General features: G+C 34.8%; 1 protein-coding gene across 2 annotated transcripts; it reads left to right on the top strand.

Moving 5' to 3' along the window:
- The first annotated feature begins 2242 nt into the window (after positions 1–2242).
- Positions 2243–17282, top strand: arf3b (ADP-ribosylation factor 3b). 2 transcript variants are annotated; one of them, XM_067373554.1, is made up of 5 exons: positions 2243–2332; positions 6878–7161; positions 7786–7896; positions 10673–10797; positions 13047–17282. In XM_067373554.1, exons 2-5 carry the CDS (start codon positions 7014–7016, stop codon positions 13206–13208), a joined length of 546 nt encoding a protein of 181 aa, XP_067229655.1. In that variant the 5' UTR covers positions 2243–2332; positions 6878–7013; the 3' UTR covers positions 13209–17282. The 2 variants fall into 2 exon arrangements, with proteins under 2 accessions (XP_067229655.1, XP_067229656.1); XM_067373555.1 differs by lacking the exon at positions 2243–2332 and adding an exon at positions 5747–6210.
- The last annotated feature ends 1081 nt before the right edge of the window (positions 17283–18363 follow it).

Here is an 18363-nt window from a genome sequence, read left to right as displayed (position 1 = left end):
GTCATTAATATACAGTAAAAATGCGTTTTGCCATATAGAAATAGGATTTTGGGTAAGGGACTGTATAAAAAGTCCACAAATTGCATTTAAATGAACACACATTTTGATTGGCAACAACGGTCATACATAATAAGGTGCTCGAAAAAACGACCTATAGGGTCATTTTTTGGAGGAGGACAGTCTCTATTTTTTAGATAGTACCTATTACTAAATACTATTACTTAATTATTAGAACTTCTTTATTAGATACTTGTACCTGTTAAAAAGATACTAGTACCTAATAAATAAATACTAGTACTTAATCATTAACTACTAGTACTTATTCATTAGCAACTAGTACTTATTCATTAGCTACTACCTATTAAATAGATACTATACACATTTATTAGATAATACTATTTATTTAATTGAACTATTTAATTTATATAATTGAACTATACAGTGGCCATTCTGACTAGTCATAACATAAGATGAGTAAAAAAGCAAACTGGTAAAATAAGAAATGTTAGTTACAAAACAAGTTTAAGGATTAACGTTTTAAGGATTAAATGTTAAAACGGCTTGCCATATTAAAGGAACAGACTGGAACGCATGCAAGCTACAGCGACGATGGAGGCCTACATAGATGAGAGATTGTGCAAAGAGGTTAGAAAGTAACCTCATTTGTACAACTCTAGAATGAAAGAATACAAAGATGCTTACATGGGTTGTAACTCGTATCGAGATTGCTCAAAACTGTGCATGCGTCTAACGCCTGTGTATGCGTACGAGTCAAATGAAGTATACATTGCAAGGCTGTGTGCTTGACTGTGCGCGTACTGGCCTATGTGTAAAAAAACTAAGTGTACCCAGGGCTTTAGTCCACAAGACCGCAAAAGCATGAATTGTTCCATTTGGGACAAGGCCTAAGAAGCTTTCACTATTTGTTAGAATAGGGAAGAAAAGACTATCACAACTTCTGTTTCATGCTGACTTTAAAATCACATAGACCAACTAAATGAAAATGTAGGATTGATTTTCTATTCTTTTTTGTTTTGTTTACAAATTGTACATTTTAATCTACAATACTTTATCTCCATATAAGCTGTAAAGCAAGGTGTACATCTGCTGTGAGTTTATGTAATACGCTGAAGATTTACTAATGCTACAGATGTGTTCTCCTTAGGGCCATTTCAGTTCATACAATGGGTTATCAGTTTAAATAATTATTAATATTCATATGTTGGCAAATACTACGTGTATGAAAATAAACACATGAAAATATTACGTTTTGTAATAATTAAGCTGTTTATTAAATTCATATTAGCTTAAAAAGCAAAATGTTAATAAGCTTAAAATGGTGCTTCTGATTGGTTGTGTATGTGCGTGCATCTTCTCGTTAACTGGGAAGTTCTCGCAATGCGCTTCATTCTCAGTACTTTGAGACTATACTTAAAAACCTTGTCAAAAACAAAAAATAAAAAAGCTGGCATTTTATTAGATTTATTGGAAAATATATAATTTGTTATCATGTTTTTATTTATCCCCTGTAGTTAATCTTTATTTATTAATATAGATGGATTAAAAAAAAATGTTTTTATATTCTATGTTAAGTCTAAGCCCATCTTAACATTGATGCTTTTGAATGTAAATTTCGTTTTGTAATTTTGTTTTGTAAATTTGTAATAATTTTGTCAATATTTCAATTAAAAAAAAAATAATAATAATAATAAAAAGCTTCTTTCTAAGTAAAGTTATGATTGTGAAGCATCGCGTTTGAGTATTTACCTAACATCCTCCCTTACTGGGGTACTACCTACATATAATTAATTACTTCTTTGAATTCAGATTAGGTTGACAATCTTTTATTTAACAGTTTATTCATTGCTTCTAACAATAAACTGTTGCTACCTAATCATTTCTGTCTTAGGATAGGAGATATTTAGGCTACTTAAAATTAAAAATATACCATGCTGTCATAATTTATTCACTATTTGTTTTTAATCATTTATTCTTGGGTTTTTTATTTGATGTTTCAGAAGTTCATACTACAGTAAATGCAAGCCTGCATCTTTTAGGCTCAAAGAAATAGGCTACAAAAATGCTAGAAATTTGTTAAGAATTTCCAGTGAAGTTGTAGTTTGAAAGAGTGTTGTAACACCTCTAGCGTTTCCTTGATATGTCATTTATTTGACTAAAGGCTACCTGACCTGACTGACTGGAGGCAGTCTCAAGATGCGAAAACCAAACATCGCGAGAAATCCCCATCGAAGCCTGTGCTGTCGGTGTAAACTCTCGCGAGATCTTCTCTCCGTTTCTCCGCGTCCAAAATCGGCTGGTGTCATCTCGCAAGGTAATCCGGATATGTTCATTTGTTGTGATTGCTTTAAAATGAAACCCTTCGAAATGGTCCTGACTGGTTGAAATGTTGCTTGTGTGTTCGGTAGAGTATGACAGCCATCTTATATTCATATTGGAAACAGGGAGGCGACAGGCCTTCTGCGAGGCACGCAGCGTCTCTATCTTTCCAAATGAATGAAGATCAGTATCACAGATGATGTGCTGCCGTACGCCTCTTTAGACATTAAGACGGCTTGTGTTGCGCTTGGGTTGTGATTGAGGCCGGTTTGCTTTCGCTTGAATTGTGGTGATCTTGCATAAGAACTATTTCAGCCTGCTTCGTGCCAAACGCCTCTCTTCACGGAGAAGCTCCGATCTTTGTATCCTACGCCGACATTGTCAAAGGGTCGTGGGCCTTTATGAGCAAACCGGCAGTAATCGAAATATATAATTGAGAAGCATATTAATGTTTTTAAAGACCATCGTGTTAGATATAATGTGGACAAGCGTCTAGCGCTGTAGTATTTTGACATTATAGCCTACATTGTTGGTGTCTCTTGCACGGGTTTCTGTAAGCCTGGGTTTGTCGAATCATTCCGACACAAGGAAGCTTTTAAAATGAGAAAGTCTGTTACAAATCTCCGTGGAAAAATATACCTGGAGTGTTTTCTGGGGAAGGGATTTTCTGGAGGTGGGTCGGGCGTCAGCACCATGGACAGCGCAGCCGGAGTCAGACCCCCCTCAGCTTCCATAAAGCATCATTATTATCAGATTATTCATTCTCACAACCACACTATTACTGTTTTAGTGGACACATTTACATGTGCATCACGTAAAGATCATTATTGTTTGTTATGCACCTTTTGATTTGATTTTATGTAGTTAGATCTGTTAATATTACTCATGATAGGTTTATTTTTAAAAGTCAGTTTCTTTATAGGCATGTACATTACTGTATTTGCTACACAGGGTTATTGAACATTTCAACTGTGAAATTATAAGATGTAAACATGCACACAATGTAAACATGCTTAATTCTAGGTTTTTGAGAAAAATGTAATATTTGAAACATGAAACAAGTCTTGAAACTGCAAACATGTAAAATCTGATTTTAGAAAATTACAGCATTTAAAACATTTGAGAACCTGAGATTTATGAAAATAATCTTGTCCTTGAGCACACATTTTGGTTCAAATCTAACTTCATTATATAGCTGACTGTTGTGTATGTGTGTCAGCCTTGATTTGTTTACTCAACAGTTCTGTCAGGACCACTATCGTCGAATATGATTGATAATTGCTTGGAGTTTGTATTGGCGGTATGGTTCTGTTCTGGGCAAGAAATCCCCGTGCATCCATGCAGCCTAGCATGGATAAGAGCAGGAAGAGGAGCAATAAACTCCCTAGTGTAAACAGAACAGAACCAATATATGCAGATATAATTAATATCAATAATTTAACATGTACACACTTTTCAAGAATTAGTTGATTCAGGGGAATCATAAGGCCGATCCTGACTGAAGAGAGGAGGAGCTGGGGATGGAGGAGGGTAATTAGCTCCTGAGAAATGCAATAGCTGCTGATAATACTGAAGAGCTTATATATGGGTGCTGTTATAGGCGTTGTATTCCTATAGGTAGACGTGAGTCAGTTGATGCGAGCTTGACTGACGTGACCTGCCAGAACTGATGCTAACGCTGAATTTACTGCAAGAATATGGTGATTGGTATTTTAGTTTGTAGGGTGGAATTAAGAACAACAAAAATCTAATTTAAAAGGGATTAAAACTAGTTATTCGACACTGACTCACACAGCCACTGAGAAAGCAAACATTTTTGTAATTGGACATTTTACTCAAAACCTTATAGCAACAGTGTGACTAATAGCCGGTCACTGTGATTTTGTCTACATACATATATATATATATATATATATATATATATAATTTTTTTTTTTTTTGAAAATTTAGTTCCAACCCTAACCCTACCCCAAAACCTAACCCTACTCATAAGTCATCTCTAAAATCAAAGGGAAAAGATAGGTGAAATATGAATGGTGGAGGGGGCTAACCCTTGTTGTAAGCCCGAACTTGATATAAACTCTAAACTTGTCCCTCAAATCTGATTGGATGATTGGAATGTTGTTCAGTGTGATTCATCAGACCAGGCCACCTTCTTTTATTGCTCCGTAGTCCAGTTCTGATGCTCACGTGTTGGCGCTTTCGGCGGCGGACAGGGGTCAGCAATGGGCACCCTGACTGGTCTGCAGCCCCATATGCAACAAACTGTATGTATTCTGACACCTTTCTATCAGAACCAGCATTAACTTCTTGAGCAATTTGAGCTACAGTAGCTCGTCTGTTGGATCGGACCACACGGGCCAGCCTTCGCTCCCCACGTGCATCAATGAGCCTTGGCCGCCCATGACCCTGTCGCCGGTTCACCACTGTTCCTTCCTTGGACCACTTTTGATAGATACTGACCACTGCAGACCGGGAACACCCCACAAGAGCGGCAGTTTTGGAGATGCTCTGACCCAGTCGTCTAGCCATCACAGTTTGGCCCTTGTCAAACTCTCTCAAATCCTTATGCTTGCCCATTGTTCCTGCTTCTAACACATCAACTTTGAGGACAAAATGTTCACTTGCTGCCTAATATATCACACCCACTAACAGGTGCCGCGATGAAGAGATAATCAGTGTTATTCACTTCACCTGTCAGTGCTCATAATGATATGCCTGATCTGTGTATCCGGTTGCACTTGGTGAAATCACGTTCGCCGTGACTAGTCTCAGTCTCCCTTAAACAAGTATAAGCTTTATACTTTGACATTCATGAATTAGGACAAAATGGTTATCAGGAAATGTGTTCTACATCTTGGATAACTCCATCTGGGAATGTTCAGGGATGACTAGTGGGGGTTTGCGTGATGGAGGGAAATGAGAGGGATGAACAGATTGCTATACAGCCTGAAGACATGGCAGGATCATAGTTTCTTCAGTTCAGTCTGTGTATGTAGTTGTTCACATTCATGTAGCTTCTACACTTGAAGCATATACTAGTGAAGATAAGAAATGTAAAGACGCATCCAGAAGCGTCATGCTCATTCAACCCGCCCCCTCAGAATTTTGAGACGTGGATTTTTCATTGCAACTTCCAAACACCTCTTTGTTGCAAGATTACAGCGGGTACAAGAATGTTTATCTGAAACATTTCAGATTACACAGATCGCCATTCAAATGCCAAATTCAGTCAGTCGAATTGAATTGCACCTTATGAAGATTGTTTGCTTTAAACTGAAACCTCCATGCTGCTCATGTGACTTTTTTTCTATGGAATCAATTTTAAATTTGCTTTTTTCCATGCTGATCTCGCTCTCTCTGATAAGAAATTGTTATACAGGTTGATTGTTAAAATTTTGAATAGAGATAAATTAAATGGTAAAATTGACACTCCACAGAGAGCTCGCTCAAGTCTTATTGATGGTGTTGGATCTGAATGGAGAGCGCTGTACAAAGCAGCATTGTTGAAGATGGTAGCCGATTTGCAATGGTGGTTACATACAGCCATGGCTGTTAAAGGTGCCCTAGAACCAGTTTTTACAAGATGTAATATAAGTCTAAGGTGTCCCCTGAACGTGTCTGTGAAGTTTCAGCTCAAAATACACCATAGATTATTTTTAATTAATTTTTTTAACTGCCTATTTTGGGGCATCATTAACTATGCACCGATTCAGGCTGCAGCCCCTTTAAATCGCGCACTTCCTGGGGGCGTACATTTTAATGATCCCGACTGTTACGTAACATATGTTGAGATTCGCCTGTTCTTCTGAGGTCTTTTAAACAAATGAGATTTACACAAGAAGGGGGAAACAATGGAGTTTGAGACTCACTGTATGTCATTTCCATGTACTGAACTCTTGTTATTTAACTATGCCGAGGTAAATTCAATTAAACAAAAATAATGACTTTATTTAACAATTTGAACTGTGAACAGAGTGCAGGTTTCCAGGTTCTGCATCTGAACGCTGACTCAGCCGGCATTTGGATGTAAACACAGAAGTCTGCACTGTGTTCATTATGTCAACTGTGTATGACAACAGTTCAAATTGGTAAATAAAGTTGTTATTTTTGTTTTGTTATTGCGCACAAAAAGTATTCTCGTTGTATTCTCATCCAAACCATACATACACACTACGTTTATATGATGAAGTAAAAGTAAAAGCAGTGCTATAATATTACAACAATTTAAAATAACTATATATATATATATATATATATATATATATATATATATATATATATATATATATAGTTATATATATAGTTATATATATAGTTATATATAGTTATTTTAAAAATATATAAAAATATGAAAATATAAAAATAGAAGAGTTATTTAAAATAATAATATTTCACAATATTATTATTTTAAACAACTCTTCTATTTATATATTTTCATATTTTTATATATACACTTAATAAAGGAATACAACAAATATAGTTTAATTGATGGCCATGTACATGTCATCCACATTGATTTTCTTTTTTCCCTTTGCAGGACTCCAGATTCTTTTTCTCAGCTATATAGTCTTATTTCTCGAGGCTTTCAGTCTTTTACCTCAGTGGATTGTTCTACAAAAAGGACTTGCAGCTTTCTGGATTGTGATTGGCTAGAGGAAGCAAAACATTGAATCATGGGGAATATTTTTGGCAATCTGCTGAAGAGTCTAATAGGGAAGAAAGAGATGAGAATTCTGATGGTTGGATTAGATGCTGCTGGTAAAACCACCATCCTTTACAAACTGAAGCTGGGAGAGATCGTCACCACCATCCCAACCATTGGTAAAATCATTCTCTTACTTTATTTTATCATTTTGTAGATTTTGTTATAACACTGTTTAAACAGGTATCTGTACATCCCCCGACAGAATTCAAGGTCATTTCAAAAACACAGTATATATAAAATTGTATTTGTTTATGTATTTCGTCATATAATAAGTAAACTTTTTATTAACCAGGGAGGAACAACATTTCTAGATCATTTTCTAGAATGCTTTGATTGTGTAGAATTCTACTGTTGAAACTACAAATAAGTAATTTTTTTTTATTTAATTGGCCTCATAAGTAATTTTTTTTTATTTAATTGGCCTCATTCTGCAAAGAGAGTTGTGGAATGAGGCCAATTTAAAAAAAAAATTCTTGTGAAATGAAAAGAAGATTCTTTAGTTCTGATTTTTGTCTAAACCTGTTGCACTGTAGCTGGTGGCTTCCATATAGCTGAATATTTTATTGCTGCTATAGAGTGCATCAGTGACTGCCCACTTTTGAAGCAGCGTTGATTCAGAAAGTATTTTTTCCATTAATTTCTCCAATAGGGTTTTTTTTTTTTTTTAAGTCTTCATTAAGTGGTATAAGCCATGAACCAAACTAACCATGTTTGATGTGTGATGTTTGTGTTTTGGTTAGGCTTTAATGTGGAGACAGTGGAGTACAAGAACATCAGCTTCACTGTGTGGGATGTGGGTGGTCAGGATAAAATCAGACCACTCTGGAGACACTACTTTCAAAATACACAGGGTGAGTTACACATGCACTTAACTTCTCCCACTTAAACACAGGTTGTATTGAGTTGTCTGTGTAAATGACTGTAATTTAGTGTGCCTGTACAGAGCCACCTTGTAAACATCAGTGAAACAGGGTTATTATACTTAACTAAAACTAAAGCCATAAAAAAAAAAAATGTTACTTCAAATAATATAAACATTAACCACAATAAAATGTAAAAATCTAAACTTCAATTTCATCTAGTTGCCAAGGCAACATTTTTCATTTAGTTTACCTTGATGTACTAAACTAAAACTGAAATGAAACTTTATTGGGTACACCAGTTCAACTGCCTGTTAACGCAAATATCTAATCAGCCAATCACATGGCAGCAACTCAATGCATTTGGGCATGTATTCGCTGTAGTTCAAACTGAGCATCAGAATGGTGAAGAAAGCTGATTTAAGTGACTTTGAATGTAGCATGGTTGTTGGACGGTCTGAGTGTTTCAGAAACCGCTGATCTACTTGGGATTTTCATGCATAACCATCTCTAGGGTTTACGACGGAAGAGGATTAGGGCCAAGCAATAATAAAAAAATAAAACCATCTCGAGATTAAAGTTGTTAAATGTTGAGAAAAAACTTGTTAAATTTCGAGAAAAAGTTTAAATAAAATGTTGAGAATAAAGTCATTAAATTACAAGAAAAAAGTCGTTAGATTATGAGAACAAATTCGTTAAATTATGAGAAAAAAAGTCGTTAAATTTCGAGAAAAAAAGTCGAGATAAAATGTTGAGAATAAAGTAATTAAATTACAAGAAAAAAGTTGTTAGATTGTGATAACAAATTCGTTAAATTATGAGAAAAAAGTCGTTAAATTTCAAGAAAAAGGTCGAGATAAAATGTTGATAATAAACTCATTAAATTACGAGAAAAAAATCGTTAGATTATGAGAACAAATTCCTTAAGTTATGAGAAAAGAGTCATTACATTTCGAGAAAAAATTCGAGATAAATGTTGAATAAAGTCATTAAATTACAAGAAAAAACTCATTAGATTGAGAACAAATTCGTTAAATTATGAGAAAAAAATAGTTAAATTTCTAGAAAAATGTTGAGATAAAATGTTGAGAATAAAGTCATTAAATTACGAGAAAAAACTTGTTAGATTATGAGAACAAATTCGTTAAATTATGAGAAAAAAAAAGTTACATTTCAAGAAAAAGTCAAGATAAAATGTTGAGAATAAAGTCATTAAATTACGAGAAAAAATTAATAAGTTTCAAGAAAAATGTCGAGATAAAATGTTGAGAATAAACTTGTTAAATTACGAGAAAAAAATCGTTAATTTCGAGAAAAAAGTTGAGATAAAATGTTGAGAATAAAGTAATTAAATTACAAGAAAAAAGTTGTTAGTTTATGAGAACAAATTCGTTAATTTCGAGAAAAAAAGTCGAGATAAAATGTTGAGAATAAAGTCATTAAATTATGAGAAAAAACTTGAGAAAAAGGTCGAGATAAAATGTTGAGAATAAAGTCATTAAATTACAAGAAAAAAGTCATTAGATTATGAGAACAAATTTGATAAATTATGAGAAAAAAAGTCATTCAATTTAGAGAAAAAAAGTCGAAATAAAATGTTGAGAATAAAGTCATAAAATTACAAGAAAAAAGTTGTTAGATTATGAGAACAAATTTGTTAAATTATGAGAAAAAAAGTCGTTAAATTTCGAGAAAAAAAGTCGAGATAAAATGTTGAGAATAAAGTCATTAAATTACAAGAAAAAAGTCGTTAGATTATGAGAACAAATTTGTTAAATTTCGAGAAAAAAAGTTGAGATAAAATGTTGAGAATAAAGTTGAGAATAAAGTCATTAAATTACAAGAAAAAACTCGTTAAATTATGAGAACAAATTTGTAATTTAACAAATTTGTTCTCGTAATTCAACAACTTTTTTCTCGTAATTTAATGACTTTATTCTCAACATTTTATTTTTTTAATATTGCTTGGCCCTAATCCTCTTTCGTAGTTTAAAGAGAATGGTCAGAAAAAGAGAAAATATCTAGGGGGCATCAGTTCTGTGTGTGAAAATGCCTTGTTGATGCCAGAGGTCAGATGATAATTGCCAGACTGGTTCAAGCTGATAGAAAGATAACAGTAACTCAATAACCACTCGTTACAACCGAGGTCTGCAGAAGAGCTTCTCTGAACACACAACATGTCCAACATTGAAGCAGATGGACTATAGCAGCAGAAGACACACCGGGTGACACTCCTGTCAGCTAAAAACAAGAAACTGAGGATACAATTCACACCAGCTCACCAAAATGAGTCTCGATTTCTGCTGCGACATTCAGATGGTAGGGTCAGAATTGGGTGTAAACAACATGAAAGCATGGATCCATCCTGCCTTTTATCACCGGTTCAGGCTGGTGCTGGTGTAATGCTGTGAGGGAGATTTTCTTGGATCACTTTGGGCCCCTTAGTAACAACTGAGCGCCATTAAAACTAATAGAAATGACAAAAATAGAACAAAATGAATAAAACATTCATATTTAAATACATTTAAATAAAAACAAATTCAAAAATATGAATAAAAACTATAATAGTGTTTCAATGATATAAAACAACACTGGTTAACATTGCAAAATAGCTCAGAAGTAATATCATTGTATGTTTTCTTTCTAAAGCAAAACATTGCATAGTTGGATACAATCTGTGTATGCTTTTGTGTTGTGTTAATGTTTGTTGCTTGTTGAATAATAATAAATCTGTATTCTTTATCTCTGCTGGTTTTTCTTACCTTAGGTCTTATCTTCGTGGTTGACAGCAATGATCGGGAGAGAGTGAACGAAGCGCGGGAGGAGTTAATGAGGATGCTCGCAGAAGATGAACTGCGTGATGCTGTTCTTCTTGTCTTTGCAAACAAACAGGTACTGCGCCTCTCCTTCATGTGACATATTCTTGACATATTTACAGCTGGACTTTTTAAAGGGGCTATATGTAGAATTCAGAAACCTGTTATTAGCAACACCAGTGGCCATTAAGTGAACAACAGCCAGCAACTTATCACTCATGCTCGTGCTCGCATTTGCACTCATAACAGAGACTGAACGTGACTCAAGGCAACTATACACTCACTGCAAAGTTCTTTTTCATTCATTGGCTTGGAAGTAAAAAGATGTTGGAAATACCTCTGCAGTGACATGCTGAAGAGCGACATTTAGATAAATATGTAAATATATTCTGGCCACTTTCCTCTCAATTTCAAAATTAACACACAACAAAAATGACAGCGGTGAGAGAGCAGCAGTTAAGAAAGCATCTGATCATAGTGATTTGGATATGTTTGCACAGGCTCAGCGGCATCATGGTGACAGATGAAGTAATGACACTGTTATGATAGTTTGAATATAAAGTATGTTTGAGAAAATAAACTGTATAGATCCGGCTATTGGAGACTATAGTTTGAATTAATCCATTTGTTTTGAACAACACATTGACAATACAGTATAGAATAGCACTTTCGGCATTATCCTGAACATAAACATTTGTTTCATGTGTCATTTAATGGAAGCACGTGTGTAAACATCACATCCTTTTGATTTTCCTTCACATAAAAATCAGTCTACAGGCTTTCATAGACAACCTAGGAAGTTAGGAAAGGTCTCGTTTTTTTAAAGTTATGTTTCACACAAGCTGTTCACACATTGGCAAAAAAAAAAAAAAAAAAAAACGGTTAAAGGTGCCCTAGATTAGATTCAAAAATTGAATTTAGCTCGGCATAGTTGAATAACAAGAATTCAGTACATGGAAATGACATACAGTGAGTCTCAAACTCCATTGTTTCCTCCTTCTTATGTAAATCTCATTTGTTTAAACGACCTCCGAAGAACAGGCGAATCTCAACATAACACCGACTGTTACGTAATAGCGAAAAATGGCAGATGGAGCGATAATAAGTGACATAATCCATGATAACATGATATTTTTAATGATATTTGTAAATTGTCTTACTAAATGTTTCGTTAGCATGTTGCTAATGTACTGTTAAATGTGGTTAAAGTTACCATCGTTTCTTACTGTATTCATGGAGACAAGACTGTCATTATTTTCATTTTTTAAACACTTGCAGTCTGTATAATTCATAAACATCTTCATTCTTTATAAATCTCCAACAGTGTGTAATGTTAGCTTTACCAACGGAGCACTATCAAATTCATTCAGAATCAAATGTAAACATCCAAATAAATACTATACTTACATGATTAGACATGTTGCATGATGAACACTTTGTAAAGATCCATTTTGAGGGTTATATTAGCTGTGTGAACTTTGTTTATGGTGTTTAAGGCAAGCGCGAGCTCTTGGGGCGTGGAGCATGAGATTTAAAGTGGCCACGTACCCTGAATCGGCGCATTTATAATGATAGGCAGTTAAAAATAATAATAATTTTTAAAAAAAACTACGGGGTATTTTGAGCTGAAACTTCACAGACACATTTAGGGGACACTTAAGACTTATATTACATCTTTTGAAAACATTGTTCTTCGGCACCTTAAATACATGGAAATTCGTACATATAGCCCCCTTAAATTGTGGCAATAGCCTATAAAAGAGCTTTAAGCATTTTTTTTTTTAAATCTACTTCCTGACAGATATCAAAAAATAGATAATAAAATATTTTGATATTTACACTACCATTCAAAAGTTTGGGGTCATTGATAACAAGGTTGTATTAAACTAATCAGAAGTGATGGTAAAGACATTTACTTTCTATTTATCAAAGAATCCTGCATCACCGTTTCCACCAAAAAATTAAGCAGCACAACTGTTTTCAACATTGATAATAAAAACTGTTTCTTGAGCAGCAAATCAGCATATATTAGAATGATTTCTTAAGGATCATGTGACACTAAAGACTAATAGTAATGATGAGTAATGATGCTGAAAATTTAGCTTTGCCATCCCAGGAATAAATGATATTTTATAATATTATTGTTTTTACTGTTTAAAAAATCTTACCAGCCCCAAACATTTTGAAAAGTAGTACATATGTTTAAATTTCAATTAATCATAATTTATCGTCTGTAAATCTGCTGCTAAATTGTGTGCTTATTTCAGAATAAAAATGTATGGTTCTATTTACTCATCATCTCTATTTACTCTATTTACTCATCAGGATCTGCCAAACGCTATGAATGCAGCTGAGATCACAGATAAACTCGGCCTCCACTCGCTCCGCCACCGCAACTGGTATATACAAGCGACCTGTGCGACCAGCGGCGACGGTCTGTACGAAGGGCTCGACTGGCTTGCCAATCAGCTCAAGAATAAGAAGTGAGGGGCGGGATTTTCATTAGGTGGCCGTCTCTCGCTTTGGGAAGGGGGTGGGACTAATTTGGCCTTTGGAATCCTTATGTTTGATTTTTCTTTGTTTGATTTTCTTTATTTTTGTTGTATTCTGGCAAATACAGTATGTGGTTTATAGAGCCTTCTATGCTCTGTGTAAATCATCTGTATGTATGTACGCACACGCATTTCAATGCACACTCGCAGATCAACAGGCGTCTAATTTTCTCTGTTCACTTTCCATTTTCACTGTATAATGAACGCCGGTCAGTACAGTGTCGGTATATAGCATCAACGTTTGGTCGATATCATCACCGTCTCTCCCACACTCACTCACTCTTTCCATGTTTACAATCAGTGATCAGTGTTGTCCTTGACTGCAATGAAAAAGATAGCTAGCTATGGTCTCAGCATGCTCATGTGTTATGTAATATGCTTTACCTTGTATTGTCGAAATGCTCTGTTTTTAGGAGATGCGATTATGATGCAGTTTGCCTCCTCACGCACACACAATACCCACAGTCTACGAGCCCCGCGGTCTGTGATTGCGTTAGATACCCTGCTGTGTTTTGCATGGCTCTTTCTCTCGGTGTCGTGTGTTAAGCGTTGTGGTGTAGTAGAGGTTAGATCTGCATGTGTGTGTTTAGTCACACAGAGCTGGCTGGTGTTGCATGCTGCTTTGTGGCTGTGCTGTACTAGAATGGACACAGTGATTGGATGCTGTACAACGAATGTAGTTTGTTTCTGAAAACTTCCCTCGCCTAAATTATGAGTCAAATGTGGTGCTTTTGATAGTCCATCATGAACCAACGCATTCGAGTAAAGCTGTAAATAAAGCTTTTTTCAATCAAACGCCCCCCTTCACTCTGTTGTACTGTAGAATTGACTTGGCTAATTGTTGCATGGGTAAAACGGTAGTATTGTTTCATAAGAATCACTAGCATTGTCTGCATGGCATGCATGCTGTGCTGTTAGTTAGATAGATAGATAGATAGATAGATAGATAGATAGATAGATAGATAGATAGATAGATAGATAGATAGATAGATAGATAGATAGATAGATAGATAGATAGATAGATAGATAGATAGATAGATAGATAGATAGATAGATAGATAGATAGATAGATAGATAGATAGATAGATAGATAGATAGATAGATAGATAGATACTGTTTAACATAGTTGCTAGTACTAATTTGCCACTGACATGATAAATAGATTGTAATGACACTAAACTGCTGGCTGTTTTTTTTTGCTTTTGCTCTCTGACAATTTGAATCATATTAGCGAACAGCATAAAAACAGCACACAAGTACACAAAACCGTGGTATGTCAGTGGTCTGCGGCAAACTGCATAATATCGCATCTCCCTCTGTGTTAGATTGTTTGTTTCATGTGCGGTGTGTTTTGTGGGTTCAGACTAACATATCACCCCCAATGAATGTGAATTTTGTTGACACATTTTGGCTTTATTCATGGTGTTTTTTATTAGTATAGGCTAGTTCAGAAACAAGAAAAATATATAGATATATATATATTTAGGTTGTTTTTTTGTGTTTAACACTTCAGGTTATAGCAAACATCACAGATACTAGTGATGTTTAGATTAGTACTTACATAATCTATATGTGTCACAGACTACATAGACAAATGGAAGATCAAATACCATACTATTTTACCGTACTAGCTAGTGTAAATAATGTGTAATGCATCCTTCACACAAATCTAATAGCAACACAATCTGTTTGAAATTGTAGGCTATTTGTTTTTGGGAATAGCATTGCTCTTAGTTTGCAACACATATGTGGCATTTTCCCACTTAAAGGGATAGTTCACCTAAAAAAATGAAAATTCTGTCATCATTTACTCCGCCTCAAGTTGTTCCAAACCTGTATAAATTTCTTTGTTCTGCTGAACACAAAGGAACATATTTTGAAGAATGTTTGCAACCAAGCATATCTCACCCCCATTGACTACCATAGTATTTTATTTCCTACAATGGTAGTCATTGGGGGGCGAGATCTGCTTGGCAGAACAAAGAAATTTATACAGGTTTGGAACAACTTGAGGCGGAGTAAATGATGACAGAATTTTCATTTTTGGGTGAACTATCCCTTTAATGTACACTAAAACCCATTATTACGACTCTTACCACTGTAAAAAGACCAAAAACAAACAAACAAAAAAAAGTTTTAGTCCCTGAAATTCACTGTTATGAACCAGTAAATTCAGCTTGTTAGACTTCAACTAAAATGGCATTTGCAATGGCAGAGTTAAATCCTTTTTACATTTAAAATTCTTTCGGACATTCCGTTTCTTCCTAACTGACAGTTTATGCCCCATTTCCGGAAAGGAGCATCGACAGAAAGATACAAGTCCTGAGCTGCCTTAGCTCTGCTATGCTTTTTACTCTGTACACAGATGACTGTCATTCAGATAGGTCTAATCAATGTCTTAAAGTACTCAAAGTGAGCCTTGAACTGCATAGATTATTAGAGTGGTGTGACAACAATGGCCTTGATATTAATATCCAAACAACTGAGGAGATTTTATTCGGGATATTCGTACAGTGCCTGTCGTTATACACAATGAAAACATCAGACAGGTACTAGGAGTAATGATAGATAATAAAGTATCGTAGACAGTATCTGTAAAAAGACAACGCGGAGAATATACTTCCTTCGCCGTCTCAGGTTTTTTGGAGCGAGAAAACAAATTCTTTTGTAATTTTTCATGTCTGTGTTTTACACTACTGTAATTCCGTATGGTACATTCCAAGCTGGTCTGTTAGTTGCTGAATCAATTTAAAAATTTGCTCTAAGATTGAAGGTCAGCCTCTCAAAAAAAAGTGTATGAATTATCCTATTATAAGAACCTGTTACGGTTGGCTAATAATCATGTGCTGCATAATGAATACGTGCTCTTGCCATCTAATCAGCGTTACTAGATATAATCGAGTTAGACTAAAGCACCATTTTTTTGTGCATCAAGCTGTATTTTAATTGAATAAGGTATATAAAAAATCAACTGCAACTGTTGTGGAATTATTAATTTTGTTTTATGTGATGACAGTATTGTGGATTGTTAGGGTTTGGGGATGTATGGGTAATAGTGGTGAATGCGTGAACACTGTCACACAAGAAAAATTTCAGACTTTGTCTGACAATGAAGTTATATCATCATCATGAACATTTTAAAAAGGCAAGTCTTTTCAATCTAGGACATGATTGGAGTCTTGTTTTATTTTGAGTGCTGTCGCGTGTGGGTGATGCAGGAATGGGAGACTTACCAAAACAATTGTGCTATTTAACAAGACACTTAACCTCAAATGATTCAGTTTGACTATGGAACATAAGCATAGTTAGTGTAACACACCCTACAGTTCAGTAGTATTTCAGCATCGAATGCAAACAACGATACGTCTGCAAGGCCATTTCTACACAAGTCTGCAGTGTGAATCGTCCAGTCTGTTAAGTTTCGTGGCCTTATCTTCTTACAAAAGTGTTTTCACATGGTTATTTATTAACTAAGTTATTGGGTCACTGAGTTACTTGTTTAGTTTTTAGTTGATCTGGGAACAAAAGGGGATAAAACATCTCAAATATATTGTTTGCTTGATTTCAAAGAATTTATTCTTTGCATTAAATAGTTTTTGTGCTTATTGAGTAGCTAGGGTTGACCTTTTAGGATGGTTTAAAGATTTTATCTTCTTCAACATTATATTTTTATGTATGTATTTATTTTGGTGAGTGTTTTGGTGAATGTGTTTTTACCTCTGTGTGCTTATGCATTTTCTTTGTTTTTTTTGTTTTTTGTTTTTTTTACTGTGTTGGGTAAATCATTTTGATGGCTTATACAGTGTCAGTGAACATAATCAATGAAGGGGAAAACAATTTCTCAATGAATAATAAATAGAACTCTTAGAAATCATGGATGAAATGTGTAATTATCTGTTACAGTAGATTAAAAAAGACTATTGTTGATTATGATGTAGACACCAAAATCTTTCTCTCCCTCCGATCCTCTGACTGTAACACTACACTCAAATAAAAACATGGAAATGACCATATTCTTTGCAGTGTCTTCTCTAATTTATATTTGTTCCATTTTACATTTTTAATGCTTGCACTAATCAGATGAGCAACATTTGTATCCAAGATACAGATATATAAATCTTATATAATGACTGCACCCCTGCTGGCAGATTAAAGTGGATTCTGTTGCATTGTTTAATAAACCTCCTGGTCTGGAAAATGCTTTAGTAAAGCCACCCAATGACTTCATGAGATTGTAAATTATGTGTAATATCTCATAGTGAACTCTAGTAGGCGCCAGAAATAATCCTAGGTTTAATTACAGTATTCACCCAAGAACAGCGTTGCCAAGTCTGCGGTTTTCCGAGCAGATTTGAGCTACTTTAACACTGCTGCACTGGGTTTTTTTTTTTTTTTTTTTTTTTTTTCCTGGAATACACATTTTACCTGGGGAACCCCGCCAAAAATGTGAACCCTGCCCGGAATGCGATTGGGCTAGTTTTGGGCTAGTTTTGAGTAGCAATTAGGTGGGCTTTGTTGGGAAAACCTGGCAGCCCTGCCCAAGAATTAACAAATTGTCATTAATTACTAACCCTCATGTGGTTCCAAACCCATGAGACTTTATCTTCAAAACACAAATGAAGATATTTTAATGAAATCTTAGAGATTTCTGTCCCTGACAGTCCACACAACTATCACTTTAAAAGTTCATAAAGAGATCAAAAACTAATCCATATCAATCAAGCGGTTTAGTCCAAATTTTTTGAAGAGACACAAGTGCTTTAAATGACAAACGTATTTATTTAAGCTTTTATTCTCATATAAACATTCATCAACTCACACATAAGTAAAGCTCAGGCTCATGTTCGCTTGATATGCGAGAACCAATGAGGTTCATTCTTGTGTGTTAAGCAGCTCGTTTGAGCTTCCGCAAGAACCAATGAGGTTTGTTCTCCCGTGTCAAGCATGTACTGTTTGAGCTTCTGTTTATGTTCGCTGATGAATATTTATATGTGAATAAAAGCCTAAATTCAATCTGCATAAAGTGATTGTGTCTCTTCTGAAAATTTGGACTAAACTGCTCAATTCATATAGATTAGTTTTTAGATCTC

This window comes from Chanodichthys erythropterus, chromosome 21 (assembly GCF_024489055.1).
Source record: "Chanodichthys erythropterus isolate Z2021 chromosome 21, ASM2448905v1, whole genome shotgun sequence".
NCBI classification, from domain to species: Eukaryota; Metazoa; Chordata; class Actinopteri; order Cypriniformes; family Xenocyprididae; genus Chanodichthys; species Chanodichthys erythropterus.
Note: the sequence above shows the minus strand (reverse complement) of the source record. Positions and strands in the feature narration are given on the sequence as shown.